Here is an 18,808-nt window from a genome sequence, read left to right as displayed (position 1 = left end):
CCCTCCCAAGAAAACAGTTTCTGGGTTATTTAACAGACTTTGAAAGTCTTCAAGCTGAAATCATGGAAGCAAAGCAGAAACTAAATTAAATACTAGACTGAGTTTAACATGATGCCTTTCTAGTTGCTTTGCTGTCCTTTACCTAGTACTCTGGCACGGTATTATGCTGTGTGTGTCTCTGCAGAGATTTAAGTAATTTTCTCTGTTCCATCTGCACCAGGCCTTTCTGTCAGCACAGATGGAGTATTGATGATTATCCTGAGGTTACTTTTATTGTTCAAACATTTCCTGGATTTTGCTGTTTCCTCCAGCCCCCACCAACCAGTTTTTTTTTTTCAAGTTCCTTAGAGTTCATTTTATCTCCACTTCACTCCTTCTACTCCACAGGACTGAATACAGCATTAGCATCTTTTCTATGGAGCTGCTAGCGCACTCAGGATATCAGACAATGGTTATTTGTGGATTTTATTATGTTCGGTTACGCACATCTAGGAATAGAAGTAACATGCACAGGTTTTTTGCTTCATCACTAACATCACAGTGATGATGCCAGTGTGCTAAATCATGCGGTAGACAAATAGGTCATTAGCCACTGGCTGGTTGACTGAAAACTTGTACACATGGGCTGGAGGAGCAATACATAATGCTATAAATAAGTGTTCAGATCTCATTTTGTTGCCAGCAGAAGTGTGCTCTCCAGAGGCCCTGAAGAGGTTCTGAGTAGTTCTCAACTATAAGAAAAGTCTACAGCTGGATCTCCATTAGTAACTGATCACTGTGCCATTAAGCTTAACTTCCTACCAGTGATCTCCTACCAGTTGCCTCCCCCAGGGCAACCCTCTGAACTTCAAATGAAGAGATTCTGAGCTAGAGCAAACGGTTAACAGCAGGGCAAGTAAAAACGTGTGAAGGAAAAAGACAAGTAAACCCCACAAACATCTAAGAACATATCATCTGCTTGATACTTATAAAGAACATTGCATTGGTGGGGCAGATAGCATGTCTGTCTCTAGAGGAGAGGAAGTAGGGAAAATGCCACCTACTGAAGTGTATCAATATGTCAGCTATTGGAGGGGGGAAATAAAAATAATAATAATAAAAAGAATAGAAAGGAGAAGAGTAGGATTTTCACTTCAAAACAGGAACTTTGGCTCAAACCACATAATTTTACAGTGCAGACTTTACCTGCACGGAGTAAGTAGCTCCGAGGTCAGGCTATCCTGGAGTGCTGTTGGGATGGAATGCACCAAGACTTAAGATGAAATATGCAATATCAAGTTGCTTAAAATTTTAGAAGCAAGATGCTTTGAACGCTGACTCCTCAGAGGGAAGGGAAGGAAACAATTCAGGAAGGATGGTGAAGTACAAAGGAATTTTATGCCGTAAGTGTTGCTGTCTGAAAAGTTGAAATAAATTCTTAAACTGCATGAAATTTTGTGGGCCACTAATGAGCAGTCTTAACAGGGAGATGTGTCTGAAGGGAAATGTTGCAGTAATTTGAGAAACAAATCCTTGTGGACAGAGGAAATACCTTGTTTCTGAGGTAGCTTCCATATTCTGTTGCTGGAAACTTTCCGGCTGAATTTTAACCTGGTTTAGGGCAGAATGAAAGGCTCTTTGGCCTCATACGGAACAGAGCTGACTGTCACAGAGGTTCCTCTGGATGATGAATTCAGGTGCTCTTGGCTAGCCTTTATTCAGACAAAACCAACTCACATCAGGAAGCTGAGTTTCTACTACACTTAAGTGTGCTTCATGGCATTCCATGCTCATGCCACATTTGGAGCCTCAAGAAAGTAAATTTCCTCAACAAATAGAATGGCCAAAGGAATTCATAGGTATTACTAGGTGGTGGTTTCTTCCTTCAAATAGGCAAGGGGGAGTGAGGAGCTTCAGTGGGCCTTGGGTGAGAGTTATGGCAGAAAATTGCCTCCAGGCATCGGAACATGTTCCTGGGAAGTGGCAGATTCCCCCTACCTGGAAGTGCTCAAAAACTGAGCAGGTGAGGCCCTCAGTGACATGGCTGAGTGGTGAACTTGGCAGTTCTGGGGTAATGGTTGGACTTGATGATTGTAAAGGTCTTTTCCAACCTACTTGATATTATGGGCTGTTACGACTGTGCTGCTCAACAAATGACTGGCCCTCCCAGTTATGATCTGGAAGCAAAACCAGTATTCTTAAAAATGAAAAGCTTATACTATCTGAGCAATTATTCTAAAAAAACCTACTTGCATTATTTGCTTTTTATAATTATTTTAGTTTTGTGATATCATCATTGATATCATCAGTGTTAGAAAAGGAAAATATTCCCCTGTAAGAGGACTGTGCTTGACGTGCTGGGTTTGCAGTCAGGGTAAGGAGCACTCAAGAAACATGGTCAGCGTAATCTAATCCCTGCCTGCTAATTGCTCGGCAAACACTTTAAAATCATTATATTCATTGTGACTTCGCAGTGTCCGACGAACTTTGAGGGCGGCTGAGGCGCCGTCCTTTTCGCTTCCCCTGAGGGTTTCCTGCTGACCCGGCTTCGCGGGCTGCTACAGGAGCGGCGGGAGGGGGAACGCGTCCCCCGTTCCAACACCGCGATTACTGCACACTTAAAAAGGAAATAATAACAATGAAGAATCCTCTCCTGGAAAACGGGGTGCGGAGAACGCGCCCCAGAACGGGACAAGCGAGGGAAACGGCACTTGGCACGGCTAGGGCCCGCCGCCGACTCTGAGGTGAAGTTTCCCGCGGGCGGGTGAGAGGCGGTGTCCCGGCCCCGCCCCACCTCCGTCCTTCCCTCAGGCGGCGCCGGGGTCAGGGCTGCACCGAACGCGCTTCGCGGGCCTCGGGTTGCGTGTGGAAACCGAGCCCCAACTTTTCACCGGCGCGGCGCGGCGCGGCGCGGGGCGGGGCGGGGCAGGGAGGCCGGTCCGCGGCCGGGAGGGCGGGCTCGCCCGCGGCGGCGCTGCCCCGGCGCGGCGGGGGAGGACGCGCGTCGCCACTTGTCCGCTCCTTCCCCGCCGCGGTGCGGTGGCGGGTCCTGCCGGCTTCCTCCCCCTTCGCCTTGTTTCCCCGCGTGGTGCCGGTGCCGGTGCCGGTGCCGGGTGGGATGGCGCGGCCCCCCGGCGCTGCTGACTCGGTGCCGGGGTCTGTAGCAAAGCCTGTTCCCGCCGGCAGCGGCGGAGGGAGCGCGCGCACGTGACGCCGGCCCCGGCTCCTCCGTGCCCCCGGGAGCGCCGCGCGCAGGCATCCGCGCTTCCCTCCCTCCGCTCGCCCGACCCCGCTCCCGCCCGTCCGCTCCGCGCCAGGCGAAGCCGGGGCAGCAGCACCGCCGGCAGCGGCGATCCGCGCAAGAAGCCAGAGTTTGTGAAGGCTGCTGCGTGCCTTCCCGAAGAGGTTTTGCGCCCGGAGGATGGCTGGCTGCGGGCTGTCAGAAGACGCTTGCTTCTCCTCCTTCTTTTACAACTACACCTCCTCCTGGGAGACCTCCTACAACCAGGTAAGAGGCGGCCGGTGCCGCCAGCCGGGCTCCCCGGGGGAGGCGAAGGTGGTGCCAGTGTGTGCAGGAAGGGTCTGGAAGTGTTTCTGTTCAACGTGTGGGGGAGTCGGCCGAGAAGAGAAACGAGGGAAAAGAGCCTTTTCCTGGGTGGCTTTCAGCCCCCTTCCCTCCGCCTCCGCCCCTCCCGTGAGGAAGAGGAGCGGGAGGAGGGCTGAGGAGCGGGCTGCGCGCTACCCTGGAGCAACTCGGGGCACAACAGGGCAACTCGAGCGGAGCGTCCCCGATCCCGCCTTCGGCTGCGCTCACCGCCGGCTCCGTGCGCGGAGCGTCCCCGTCCCCGCCGGGGCGAGGGGAGCCGGCGGGCGAGCGGCAGGCTTGGTGCGAGGGGGACCCGCTCTCTCTCCGAGATGGCCGCGTATGCGTTCAGCCTCGTAATTTCGGGTCCCGCCTAGGTGGAAATAGTTCGGTTTATCTCTATCTTTTTTGTTCAGACCCCACACCCCCCTTCACGTAGTTAACTTTGATGACAGTGCAATGCGGAGCGCCCAGCCGGGCACTGCCGGCTCCTCCGGCCGGGTCGGCCGCTCCTGCCCGCGGGGAGGGCAGGCGAGGTGTTGCGGGAGAGCGGGGCGAAACCAGAAATCGCGCCTCAGAGGCAGAGAGCTATTCCGGGAGCCTCCAAAGCGGCTTTAATTAAACAACTGTTGTCGTCTGCTGCCCCCGGTGCTTGTCTGGTGAAAGTCTACAGGCAGCTGTCATCTATGAACTACATCGTTGTGTGCGTGTGGAAGGAAGGAAAGGGGGTTCTGGTGCTGGTGTGACAGGAAAAGTTGGGCAGCGGGCGGGGGGCTGCCCCGGGCTGTGGAGGCGGCGGTGTCCGCTCGGGGGCAGAAGAGCCGCTCGCTGCCCCTGAGGCAGCGAGGGGTTGCGGGGGTCGGCTCCCGGCTCCCTCCTTGCGCGGGGCAGCGCCCGCTGAGCTCATGGAAAACCCGCGGCCCCGATTTCCAGGGAACTGAGATCCCCGAAGGGGCAGTTGCCGGTTTAAGGTTACACCTCACGGCGAGGGGTCTTGGAACCGCGCGTTGCTCCCTGCCCCCGGGAGTTGACGCCGCCGGAGTTGGGGGGCCAGGCCGCCGCGGTGAGGCCCTGGAGCCCTGACAAACCGGGTCGTCTCTTGAAGCAGCTGAATAAATAGCGGTGTCCCGGGTGCGAGCGGACACCAGCCGGGCCCATCCGGAAGGCACCTCGGCTGAACGCCGAGTCCGCCGCCCCGGTCTCCGGGAGAGCCTTCCTCGCCGGGAGCAAGCGAGGCTCGCTGGCGCTGAGGAGGGGTTCCCGCGGGGAGCAGGCTCAGGGGGGGACTCGCTGGTGCCTCCCGGCTCGGTGAAGTGTCAGTGCGCTGCGGCGTGAGTTGGGTCGGGGCTTACCGCGAGCAGTGGACGGGCGGCCGGTGCTGCTGCTGGTGTACGTTTCCTGCTCATACCGAGCGCACGCACCGATGCTGGTGTGTCTGTGTGAGCAGAGAAACGTGCATCGTTATCCTGCTAAATAGGAGCCCGTGCAAGTAACTGAGATTTAAGAAGGGCTTATGGCTTGTATCAAAGGCAGGCAGTCATCGAAGACTCCTTTGGAACCATCAGAGGAAGAAAATGTTTAGGAAGGCAGACAATACAATCAGGTTTAAACCAGTTCCTTTATCTAAAGTTAGTTTCATTCTGTAGCAAAACAGTTTCGTGAAAGAATGTCATTGTGAAACCTATCGTTCCCTCCATTTCTTTTCAGGAGAGCAAGCCCCTATCACAATGGAAGCAGGGAGAATTACTGACAAATCCAGAGTTGATCTGTTCTAAATACCAATGTTGAACTGTATCTGAAGGAAAACGGGGGAGATAATTCAGGATGCACAAGGTCTATTTATAGAAGGACTATATAAACTGTAGGATATATACACAAAGTTGAATTAAATATGCATGATTAGGAAGGGAGTTTAGAAGGAGAAGGTGTAATCACTATATGGCATTACAACAGGAACAGATGAGCTTGCAAGACTTTCCAGGGTGAAGATGAGAAGAATTTTTAAGACACACATTCTTTCTGGTGCTCAAGGCTCCTTTCTATTTTCATCTTTTGAGTATTACGTTAGCATTTACATCAGTCACATTCACCAGCTGAGGATTAGCACTAGATGTTAGTCTGAATATGAAATCAAAATGAATATGGGATTTTCCTGCAAATAGATTTTTCTTACAAGTTTTAACACTTAAAACGGCAGAGTTGGCTTCAATTTGACAGTCAGACATAGTCATGTTTGCTTGTTTTAACCTGAATTGCATCCAGAAAAAAAAGTAAGAGCTTGCAAACCATTTCTTCTTGCTAAATATAGCAATGTGGCTGAAATAGAATTTGTTTTATATACTGTGTTTAAAACAAAACAGCAAACAGAAAAACTTCAAGACAAAGTGCTGAGATGAGAAGAGGGGTTGACTACTGGAAAAATAGGTTTTTATTCCTAGATCAATATGATGTGCTCTCAGCATCTAGTGCGAGGTAAAAGGATCCCCTGTCAGTAGCGGTTCAGCTAGAGCTTACAAAAAGAAGCTTTTTGTGGCATCTCAAGACGTTAATGGGAGCATAAGTAACCAAATAAGGCTTAATGATGGAAACAGGTTAATCCGAACAATGTTTTCTTCTGGAAGCATAATATACTGTCTGACTGTTTTGAAAGCATATGTTTGCTTTATAATTTGGGAAGGTTGAGAGATGCCTTTCAGCTTACATTTTTGATGCATTATTGCAGTTCATTTTTAAGGGCAAGATCATATGCTTGATTTGTTGGTAATGTTCTTGGAAGGAACTTTTCCCATTGCATATTAAATTCCTGAGTGCATCACAAGAAAAGCTTGTATCGGAAAAATTATGTCTAGAAACTTGATGAAGTCTGTTTTGAACATATTTCTGAGACAGCCTTCCAGAAAATAATGCACTATAATAGTTACAAATAAGATTTTGCATTACTAAGGAGAACTCCAAAAAGACTGATTGTCATTTTTTACAGTTATTTTCGTACAGGGACTAAACCATTATACAAAATTCCAGACTAGAGGAACTTGTAGACTTAAATCCTGAAAACTATGAGTTGTGGTTGCATAAACTTATCTCTGATGTTATGCCAGTGGGTGTAAGCCTAAGGTGAAGGAATATCCAGCAGATTCATTCTCTGATCTGCATTTTTAGACTATCAGTAAACATTCTACTTTTAGTTCTTTTGTGAATACATGTTTGCCGAAAACTTCCTGAGTGTATCTTCTGGCTCACAGAGATTCTCTTTACATGCATTTCTTAATTAGTACTCATGAGCAAAGAACAACTATGGCTAAGTACTGCAGAAGGGGCATTCAACCTTGCGAGAGCCGTAATATTCTTGGGCATAACCTGTCCATGCTGAACTGGCAGCATTATTTGTATTAATTATTTTCCACTTTCCACTCCAGAACTGGATACGTTGTTATGTTACCAATCTATATGGTGGGGAAGTGCTTGAAAATCATTTTATATGTAGTTCATGAGTGAAATCCTATGATTAAGGCATAAATCTGGATGCTAACTTTAATTCTATCTCAGGAAAATGCCTGCAGTATAGAAGTTAAAATGAGGGGAGTGTGCTGCCTGGTTACTGCCATTATTTCAGAGATTTCTCCCTGCAGTGCTCAGCTGAGGGCTTCTTACAGGCACCAGCTCTTTGTCCTGTGTTTTTGAACATGGCAGTATGTTATACAACAGTTCTTTCACAGAATATATTCTGTAGATAGAAGTCACTGAAAGGTAAACTAAGAGCCAACTTTGTGGCTTGGCTTTTGGTCTTTACATATGCAGGGACAAAAGCTCCAACTGCCAGTATTTTTGAGGATCTCCCTAACAAGTTTTTATGGGAGAGCTGGACTGAATGTACTATGTTGCTTTTATGCATTTTATTCTTTTAGCTGGAGTAAGTCCAATGGCCATTTCTATTTTCATCCGTAGCCAGTGGGACTTTTTGACTTATTTTTGTTTCCATGGTTTCTGGATTTATTTTTTCTTTTTGGGGTGGTTTTTTGGTAGTAGATCTTGGAGTCTGCGGGTTTGGAAATATGCCAGATGTGTTTGTGTTAACATGTACAGCATATACTGAATATGTATGTGCATGAGATGTTGAATGGAAGATACTGTATCAATCTGCACAAGATTTGGCACTGCACATTATGATTTAGGTAGCCCTTTTTCTTTAATGGAAAAAGACTCAGTTGATAGTTGTCCATGGTTTGGCTGTGAAAACCAATGGAACAAACCCATCACTCACCTTCAGTTATGTTTTAGCAAAGCCTGTAACATCTCTGCAAAATAAAAAGACACTGGTAAAACTGAATTAGTTAAGAAAAAACAGCGATCTTGGCTTAGTATTGACAGAAAACACTTGGTAATTAAAAAAAAAAAAAGAAGTTAATCTTGGATTTTAATTTTTCCTGGCTGTTCGATATCCAGTGGTTATTGTGTGCCAGTGCACAAAGACAGAGAAATGGAACACAGTAAAAATGAAACTCAAGAGACCTATTTTCTTGGCATCCCAGCAAAATATAAACCATAGGATAATGAGGAAGTTAGAGTTTAATAAAAGATGTAATAGACTTAAAACATAAATTGCTAAATGTGTTTCTCTTTCTCTCAGAGATTAATGCCTCAGTTGGTCATTCAGCACAGTAACTTTGAAAAGTCTATTCTGATGGCCATCTCGTCTGGCCAAGACAGCACATTTTAAACTGGGTGCAGACCATTTCCTCAAGCCCCAGAGCAACCCAGCTAAATGGTGGTACAGTAGAGCCCAATAACACGAATTTAAAGCACACACAGCAACGGGCAAGATGTTGTTTCTCCGTCTTCACTTAGAAGAAAAGCCTGTGTGCAAATTGTGAGTTACAGTTATGGCTGCAATGAACTAATTCATTTTAGTGATTTATAAATAAGACAGGATTTTCAAAAATACAGTTGTCTTCAGGAGAAAATATCAGTAGTTCTAGCAATGTGTTCTGTAGGAAGAGGGCAGGGAGTTCTTAGCTGGTCAAATGTTCATGTGGTCTAAGCAGAAATGCAAAAGTGCAGGGTTTGCATTGGAATGAGAGTGGGGTCATCCACCCTTTGTACTCATCGTCAGGGAAGCAGAACCTTCTTCCAGAGAGACCATAGGAAATCAATGAGTACACTTTGCTAGTGTAGAGATAAATGTGTACTGCAGAAGGGTATTAAATATAAAAGGGCAGCAGTAAAATGATTTACTACATGAAGCAATGGAACTTTCTTTTGGTCACCTAAAAGGCAATTTTCAATTTTTGATAACATAATTGTATTTTTTTTTAGTACTAATAAGTGAAAAGAAGATGGTAAATCAGCTATTTTACAGGGATTTGAGGTATATAATGTAAGCTGAGAATCTTGTTTACAGGTGGCAGCTTATTTACAAGTATATACACACTTTTTTTTAACAGACTATCTGGCATTTATAATTTAGATTCTAATCATCTGATCTAACTTCCCAAAAGTTAATGGTTTTTTGAATGTTTTTTCCTGAGGCAGTGTGATCCAGTTTGTCTCGCCATGACCAGAAGGTATCACTGAGGGATACCAGCACAACGGATGCACATAGGAGAGAACCTGACGTACATTTAGGTGTAGAGGCTTAATAAAATGTGGAGGAGCAGGTGTGCAGCCCTAATGTGTCGGTGGTTGTTTTAATTTCCTCTGATGTGCCTGTTTGCTGTGTGAGCAAAACTCCTTGTACATTTAAAACCTATAGGACTGGAAAATTGCTAAAAAGGATGGAAACCCAAGAGTTCTACAGTGTTTTTTTGTCTTAGACCCTGCCTTCTTTACAAGTGGCAATTGAGATTCCCCTTCTGCTAAGTAGCTGTGTGTTACTGTCTCTAAAGGTAAAATGAAGGTGAAGAGAGATTAATAGCAGAGTGACCCTTGCTCTGGGTATGGCACTTGTCACATCGTGGTTCCTATTTTGGAAAGAGGAATTGGGCATGCTTGGTTCCATATGAACTCACTGGGACCTGAAATGACAAGAGGTGTGTCTACACTAGCACTTTCCTTGGAAGCAGCAGCGTGCTGCATTCATCCTGACTTTGCTATGCTTTGGTTCATGTTGCAGATTGGTCTTGTTGCAAATGAATGGAATTCCTTTTGGGTAGAGCTGCACAGAGAGACGTGTTCCAGGAGTAGTCCTAGTGCATCTGAGCTACAAATTGACATTCAGCTAATGAGATGAGACCATAGCTAGGATGAAGTGAAATAATCAAACAAACCAGTGGTGCGAAGCATATATTAGGTGTCAGATCCTCAGCACCAGCTGTCTGGCTCTTTCAGTCTTACAGTTCTGTGTTACTGGCTCGTGTAGAAAGCCTTTGCACATAGTTAGTATTACCTAGCAGACAGTGCCTGAAAGCCTGTTTTTGGGAAGCTGCTTGGAGAATCATGGGTAGGGAGGTCACCTGACATGCATCCTTATGTCGCAATCATAAGACCATTATTCTTTCCCTCAAAAAGGGGTAGTTTGTGTTGGCATGAAGAGAAAAGGTTCGTTTGATCACTTGTGATATAACACATGAGTGAGTAAGAGGCACTGCTACTTTGGCTCACAAAAGCCCTCCACATTTTTAACCCATTTTATTATTTGCAAGAGCAATTTAGTTCCTAATGTTAACAATGAATGATTATGATTCTGTACTTCCGTTTACAGCATAAATTAGCATTTTGTTTTCCATTACAGCTTTTGAATGAGGAATTATAATGTATAATTTGCTGCAAATAGATGTTATCATCTCTCTGGATGTGAACAACCACATAAACTTGAGCAAATGATAAAAATGGAATCAATTACTTCTCAAATGGAAGTAGTTTACAAACCTTCACATGCAAAATGGCAATAGTAGCTGGTTATTGTAACAAATAATTAGCTTTTTTTTTCCTTAAAAACAACATTTATTGAATTCCATTGACACTTTAGTAATTGTTTGTAGAATATTTAACAACCCCCCTCACAAAATGCATGCTGTATAATATATGCATTTTTTAAATTGCCTCTGTAGTCCTTGCATGAAGCTTTACTCGTGTATTTTCACCTGTACAAATGTTCCAGAAATGGAACACTGAGCCACAAATCACTGCTGATGATTAGAGAGCTTCACAGTATTCTGGAATTAGCAGATCAAGCTTGAAATTGTAGAGGAGAGAAGGATGAAGAGTTTGTGTTAGACGCTGTATCCAAAACCTGCTGAAGGTGATGTGAATTTTTCTGCTGTGTTTGAAATCATGATGTAGGTCCTGGTAAAAGGATAAGGAAGAGACATTATTATAGTTGCTTGAATAAATGCATGCTGTAAGTCTCTACTGGAGAGAAAGGTAGTACCTTGTACTGTAATGAGTTTACTAGTTTGAATTTCACAAAACAAGTTTTCACTGTCAGTTGCTACGATATGTTTCTGTATTATACAGAGTTATTCATGCTTGGAAAAATACCAGTCCACAGCCAAAATGAATGTGAGAAGCAGTCCAGAATCCCACTTACTCTCTTCCTCTTGCAGAGTCTTGCTTCATATCACTAAAGGACATAATCCAAGCATCATTTCCAAACTCTTCCTTTCAAGGAGGCTGTCTAAATTCTGATGATTTTCTACATACCACTTTGCACATATATTCATTTCTGATCCCTTAAAGCTCTGACCATAAAGCCACCATCTCATCACTTCCTGTCAACTTGAATTCACTTGCCTTTTCCTCACAGTCTTCCCTGGTAACCCCATTGTGTTCATCCAATCATAACCCCAAGCAGAACATACTGTCTTGATTGCTTCCACCTTCTGTCTTACCCTTGTTAAAAAATACAAATTAAAGTCCATACTTTGCCTCATCTAGTGCTTTAGATTTTACATTTCTTGTTGCCCTTTTAAAATGTTAACACAATTTAGCTTTTCCCTGTTTACTGTTACCACCACCTCTTTCTGTTTAGCACTGGTGCTAGATTTCATACTTCTTGTGTTGCTTCTTTTTTGCTGTCCCCACACTTTTCCCCCTTTTACTTAGTGAAGTCATGAGCCCCTGCAGGAAGATCATGTAACATTTCCTCTACCTGTTCTCTTGAAGGCCATTGTTGCCTGATTATTAAAAATGGATAAACTTATTTTGTGCTTGAAAAACTATGGAACAAGCTGACCAAAACCCAGTTGCCACCCTGACTGTCACATTTCCTTGTATTAATGTGTTGCTTGTTTCTTTAGGTTGGTATCTGCTGCCATACTATGATCAGTCTGTAGATCAAGTAAACAATAGCTTTTTATTCTTCTAATAATTAAAAGAGTGCCTAATGACGTGTTTTCTCATCTGCCCCACTCTAACAAACATTGCAAATGAAGGAGTTATAGGGTGAGAGGTCATCATGTGGTCCCTAGACTGAGCAATTCACAATGTCTGAGGTACACTTGTGTTGTAAAAACTCACTTCCGCCATTTGTTTCTTTTTTATTTTTTTTTTTTCTGGAGTCCAGCATCACACTGTGACTTGATCTGTCTGACTTTATCCATGAAGCTTCTTATTATACCTGTCTGCTGCCTCTATATGCTCATAGTTTCCTTAGGCCTTGGTCCAGCAGACCACTTAATTGCTCAACTGTAAAACCTTGAAGTCAAGGGAACTGCTTACTGTTTTAAAATGTGTGTATGGTGTGTTGGACTGGGGCCTTACACAGCTGTATCTTAAGGACAGAGAACTTTGCTTCCTTCTTGTTTGTTAAATACTTGCCGTACTTCCAGTACATTAGAAGTATTGATGGCAGTTATGGCAGTAGGAGCAGGAAAGCTATGAAGAGATCAAGGAAACCTGGTAATGTTTACAGTGTTGTTCATTTGCAGTTCAGTCTCTTTCTTTGCTCAGTGGATTTGCAAATAAAAGACTATTCCTCTTCTTCCAGACATAAAACCTGTGATGAAATGAATAGGTAGTGTGTTAAAATGCATGATTACATGCAGTGACAGAAAGCCAGGCATAAAAGATACTTAAGGAGAGGAAACTTCTTTTGGATTGTAAGCATGGTTTAAAAAAAGAAAAAAAAAAAGAAAAAGATGGCTGTAATGGTAAAAGGAGAAAAAAAGTTAGTAAGTGGGACATGCACACACTTAAATATTTAAGCCATGTGAAACAATGAATAAGTATACTACTGACCAGATAAATTAGCAAAACAAAAGTAAGGTTGTGCTTCCAGCCTTTTTTATTTTCATCCAAAAGACTTAATTGCTGGAGGATTAAAATAATTAATATTCAAGTCTAGGAAGTGATAACAGTGTGCAGAAGCTTGGATGCTCCAGCTACCAGAACCAGTGAAAGGAATACTTTTCTCCGTGTGATGTCAAAGCCGAAAGAAGAGGGGGAAAATGGAGGGAGCTGTGGCTCTTTGATGTTACTTTCAGAATAAAAACAATGCTGTAAAAGAAATAGCTTAATCTTTTTCTATTTATCTAAGTCCTTTTTTTTCTAAAGAGTTAGGGCAGCATTGTTAATTGATTTTTCTGACACTCATAATAAGTTGTATTAAAAACAATTTACAAAGGATTTTTTTTTTTTTCTCCAGAAGCTGAGCCCTGCAGAATCTGTTGTAGAAAAGTCGGTAGAGAGTGTATTATTGTACATCACTGTTCTCACGTAATTGTAGTCTGCTTGACTGGTAAAATGCATTGTCCATTTTCAGCCAGTGGTGGCTTTCCAGTAAGATTTGCTGGTTTAGTAGCAATAGCATCAGGATATCTCATGCCCTTTCAGTAGAAATAAAGGTTGTCCGAACAGCTGCTCAGATTGTGCTGGCATAGTAGCTGTCTTTGCTGGAGTGCCAGTTTTTGGCTAGAATATTTTAACACACTGGAACTTTTCTCTGGTTACCAATGGTTGAATCATTTCCAGCTGTGAAAACAGATGTGTGGCTTTTTTGGGAAGTAAAGCTAATTAGGGGAGGTTTATGAATTGGTTCTTTATATTTTTAATATGGGGTTAGAGGATACATTCAGCAAAGAAATATTTTTTTTTTTATGAAGTTGAACAGATTATCAACACACACAGTGTCATAAGGAAAATTCTGGGCATTGTCCATGACAAAAAGAGCCTGTCCATTGCCTCATTACCTCCTAAAACCAGGTTAAAAATGAAGAAATGCTTACTGCTTGCACTGGTAATTAATGAAGTTGAGACAAAACTGGCAAGTAAACGTGACTAGTTTATCTTGGTGCACACTGAGTATTAATACTGCTGTTTGGCCATTTGTAAGGCTGCTCACAGTCTTTTTAAATCTGTATGGGCCAACACATCACACATGTCTCCTTACATTTTTTTGTTTTCTTCATCTTTGGCTTTTGTCTTTGAAAGGAATTCTCTAGGTGAACACTCTGGAAAATATTTGCCACGTTTCAGACATTCTTTTCCCCTTTGTGTTTAGCATAGTGATTTGTACCTTTAACACTGCTGTCTGTCTATTTTTAAGATTGCTGGTAGGCACACAGCAGTTGTTACAGAAAAGGAACTTTCTGTCTGAAGAAACTTTTAGTTTTGTGATTCCTTTTTTGACTCTCTTTGGTTTTGATTGTTTTGTAAAATAGATAGTGAAGGGTGAAAAATAAAAACAGCAGCAAGTTTTATTTTTGTTACTCTTGTTGCAAATAAGCGGCATCATATGAAATGGGCAGTTGTTGGTTAGAACATCCTGAAACAAGGCTGTTGCTCCTTGGGCATATTGTGCATATGCTGGGGCTGCACAGTGTGTTGCATTCTAAAACTCCATATATACAGAAGTGTGTCAAGAATTCTCACTAAACTTTCATGTCTAAATGAACTGAAAGCTCACTGAGTAGCATTCAACTTTCTAAGACCACAGCTGTAAGCTAGCAACACAAACGTAAAAAAGTACTGTTTGCACATGTATTTTTGCATTTTTTTTCCACATGAAAAAATGAGTATTTGGAAAGATCAGTGAGAGACTCAAAAAAAAACCACCCAACCAACCAAAAAAACCCTAAGAAACAAAAACTGTTGGAGCACATAGACATATATGCATGAAACCACTTGACTGATCTTCTTTAGTGGCCAGATAGAACTATCCTGTCAATATCACCAGGACATATTTGGTGCTTTGGATGCATTCCCTCTCAGAGAGTCTTGATGAAAAGCTTTGCGTGTTGGAAATAATATGTTGCCTATCTGAGATTTGCAGAGAATGAGGAGATGATGTTCTGTTGTAAAAAGCACAAGGAGCTGGGCAGTGGTTTTAGGTGTTTTTGCTAAGAGGCATTGCCTACTGCTTAAGCAGAATGACTGTCGGTCTTTGAGTTAGTAGTTGCCCAGAATGAAGAACGGATGTGGCAATGCTACCTGCAGTGCAAGTTTCTAATGCCTTGCCATGTTAGGTCCCTACATAGTTTTGCCAGATACTAACTGTATGAGCTGTTTTTGGGCCAGTTGTATGTTTCATGCTAGGGTTTTAGTTATTTCAATGAACAGGTACCAGTAAATGTGATTTTACTGTCTTCAGGAATGTTATTAGATTAAAAAAAAAAACCCATGCAAAATTTCATAGTATGATGTATAATTAAATCTTGTCACCAGGGCAGGCAGTGTAAAGTGTAGATCTGTGGTTTTTTTGCTATTTTTCTTTAATAAAAAATTTGTTGTTTTGTTTATTTATTTATTTTGGTGAAGACATTAAAAAGCAAGTAAGAGAAGAAAAAGGCTGGCATATTGAGAGATATTTAATAAAAATATAGATTCTTTTGTACTTTAGAAGATGTAAAGCAAAGTGGCAGCAAAAGTCAGAGCTGTATTTGATTAGAAATCAAAAGGTTATTAATAGTGCTGATTACTTCAGCTTAGTTATGTCTGCTCTAGTATTACTCTTACTTGTTTGCAACACTAATCAAGCTCACTGTAAGCCCTTATCTTTGACCAGCCAGAAGAAATCATAAAAGGAATAATTATTTAGTGAGAAAGACTTTGATAACAGCGTGACTCTTGTGTGAGAGACAAAGAGATAACACTGAATGAAATGATATAACCCAGGTAGCTAAGGTGATAAATTCTTTAGCTGTCTTGTCCTCAGCAGTAAAATATACAGCAAATTAAAGATGTCTGTTCAAGAAACATTTTAAGAACTGATGGTATTTGTAGTTTGCATGTTTCACATTTGCATGTGTAGAGGAAAGGGAGGAGATTTGGTATTTAGAATAATATGATTTTGTAAACCCACAGCTTGAGACCGGGCGATTCAGCATTGCTTAGTACTCAGTTACCTCCCCATTACATTAAGAACTGGGGTTGGTGTTTGACTTGTTTGACCAAAAATACTTTCTGAAATGTAAGTATTTATTTGAAGGAAGGCATTGAGTATTCAGTAAAGCTTTTGACACTTATTGTACTGGTCAATCATTCTCATTGTTTGCTTGCTTTAGAAAGCCATGTTTTTCGTTAGAGTTGTTAGTATCGATTTGCTAGGCAGAGGTTCTTTTTGGCTTGACCTGGTAGGTTGGGAAGCCCTTCAATGTCTCTTTGTTTCTCCCTCTGAAAAATGCTTTTGCTGAAGACACTGCTGTGTCTTCCTTTTGTTAAGCTAATCACAGTGACATCTTTAAGACTCTTACTGGAGGACATTTTTTGCAGACCTCAAGTGCATTTGCATAACTTTTCTCTTTTTCCTTCCAATTTTTTTGATTTCCCTTTTGGAAAATGAGATGCTGGAAGCAGGAGATGGTATTTCAGTGTTGGTCTCTCCAATGCTTTCATTACTACAGAGAGGAGTTCCCTTACCTGCTTCTCTTCATTACATTCGAGGTTCAAATTAATTCTGTTTGCTGCAGTATCACAATAAGAGTTCACATTGAGTAACTTGTGCATTTAAATACTTGCTGTCTTAACTGAGTCATTCAGGATAATCTACTGTTCTGTACATATGTTATACTTTCTGTTCATTTGTTTGCACCTTAATACTTTGTTTTATTCAAACATACTGTTTAAAATGAGACTCTTGCATTCTTTATGTCTTTTTGCCAGTCTTCATTTTGTCTGCGCATTTTATCATAATTTTATCTGATGAAATGTTGACTAGTGTGGAGCCTGGGACCAATCCTTGCTGAAACCCAGGAGAAACATCTATGCTAATTCCTGATTGTATTTTGTAATATCTCTCCTAGCCCCATTTTAAAGCACATAATATAGTCTTATATAGTATCTTCTTAATTTCTGAATCTGAAAGTCATTCTGTAATAAATCAGCTGCCTTGCAGAAAGTCTTCTACAGACTCATAATTACTGAACAAGTGGTGTCATCAAATATTTGAGTTAAAATTACTGGATATTTTTAGTGATAAGTTGCTAGTCTGCTAGTTCAGTTATACATATATGTAGCAACATAATACTTAATATACCTTTCCTGGGAGGAAGAAGAACTTTCATGTTCATAGGATGTAAATGATCATTTCTAAAATAACTTTGGAGCTGTAGATGTTGCACCTGAGTTTTTAGATGGTGACAGTTGTAGTGCCTGCATCAAGAGACAGTGATAAAAGCATCATGTGGGAGCAATACTTCATGCATGATGCATAATATTAGTGTGTCTGTGTGCCAGCAAGTTTTGTGCACCCTGGATAACTTTAAAATACGTATTTTCTAGACAGGACTTTGAATAACTAGAGAAGTACTCAGAATTGGTCTAGACAGGGGCCACCCTCCCACCTTGACACAAAATAAAGCTTTAGGATATTTTTGGCTCCTTAATTTAATGCAAAAAGAAAAAAAGAAATAGAATACTAGCTCCTGATTTAATTTTGCAGAAGTCAGTTTGTGTCAGGGCTGAATTTGTTCTTGTATATCTGATAATGAGCTGGATGTGTTACTTCTCTGGTAGGCTATAGTTCATTCTCTTTAAACTCTTTCAGCTAGGACTGCTTCTGAAAGAGAGGGCCCTGGTGGCCCCCATCTGCTATCTTGCCTCCTGCATTTGTGCTGGCACAAGTGTTCCATGTTCAAGTTCATTCACCTTCTGCATGTGACTCACCTTATGGCTACCCAGACATGGGCCATGATGCAGAAGAGGAGCAGCACAGGCTCAAGAGTGAGCAAGCAAGCAGAAGGCAAATCTGTGTGTTTTAGCATCAGTGATGGCCCAAAGTGGTTTCAGTGTGGTTTAAGTCTGCAGCCAGATGTGCTAAGGAAGTGACCATGCCAGTTGTTGACCTTTACTGCCTCAATGTTAAAGTGTGGCGTTTGTGACAGAAAGCCTTCCATCCCAATTTGCAAGCTTAACTGCACATGCAATTGCTCCCTAACCTGGTTCCTTCAAAATGACCTAAATTAGTATAAACATTGAAAAATCTCTACTCTCATGAATCTTAACAACCACAAGCAAGCCTGCCTTTATTTTGAAAGAACTTGGGTAAAGTACAGTACAGTCAGTGCTGATGCGCTGTCAGGCTGGGTGATCATCAGGAAGTGATGATGAGCAACTGGAGGTCTGTAAGGGTGGTAGCCTGGGTCAGCTGCAGCCTCCAGAGACTAACTGGATTCAGCCTACATTTGCTGTAAAAGCACTAAGCAGGGAAAGATACTAAGTAAGAAGGAATGAAGTGCCTTTTCTAGGAAAGGTTTGAGGTGAAAACAGTGGGAGCTTCTCATTTTCAGTAGGTCTGGATTTTTCCTCACTGAAGAGCTGTCAGTTTTCAAATGCATTTTTTCATGGGTGTGTATGGGGCTGTGATTTTTATTTTTTGCCCACCCCCATGCAAGGAAGTAATGGTTTTTGGTGTCTGGGTTTTGAAGGCTCAGCTTCAGACCTCTTAAACAGGGCTAAATTTCAGTAGCTAATTGTTCAGTGTTTACTGAGCTTTTGGGCTTTTTGAGCAACGAAATCTTAAACAACAAGAATCAATGGCTTTTGACATATGTGTATCTAGTGTTTAATGTGTGAAGACAGCTTGCAAGCACATTGCAAGGAAAGCTGTATAGAAACCTTGCTAGGCTGGATTATGCAGAGAATTACTGGTCGTCACAGAAATTGATTACTGTAACTGGCATCTCTTTTTACTAATATATACGTATGATGTTTGTTAATCATAGGTGGGACTTTAAAGCCCTACTGTGTAAGTTTTTAAAATAAGCCTAGCATGCTCAGGCTTTTATGTAGCTCCACAGTGCAGGGCTCTCAGCTTCGTGCAGGCTCTTGAGTTTTAACAACTTTTTTTTTTGCTTGCAGACTTTTATAAGCTGA

At 42.3% G+C, this 18,808-nt stretch overlaps 1 protein-coding gene across 3 annotated transcripts in view; it reads left to right on the top strand.

Moving 5' to 3' along the window:
* Positions 1–3,091: 3,091 nt before the first annotated feature.
* The window catches only part of PPARGC1A (PPARG coactivator 1 alpha), a 369,556-nt gene continuing 353,839 nt past the window's right edge, over positions 3,092–18,808 (top strand). The window contains exon 1 of one of the 3 annotated variants that reach the window (XR_009729473.1): positions 3,092–3,487. Coding sequence is in view for 2 of the 3 variants with exons in the window: in XM_061379712.1 (XP_061235696.1) it covers positions 3,401–3,487 (87 nt within the window). In the remaining variant the exon portion in view is untranslated. The remainder of the gene's footprint in view (positions 3,488–18,808) is intronic. The other 2 variants (XM_061379712.1, XM_061379710.1) reach the window with 2 other exon arrangements.

The sequence above is a fragment of the Neopsephotus bourkii genome, unplaced genomic scaffold (assembly GCF_033783945.1).
Source record: "Neopsephotus bourkii isolate Nb327-2 ecotype Australia unplaced genomic scaffold, CSIRO-AGI_Nbou_v1 NB_1780, whole genome shotgun sequence".
Classification (NCBI taxonomy): domain Eukaryota; kingdom Metazoa; phylum Chordata; class Aves; order Psittaciformes; family Psittacidae; genus Neopsephotus; species Neopsephotus bourkii.
Note: the sequence above shows the minus strand (reverse complement) of the source record. Positions and strands in the feature narration are given on the sequence as shown.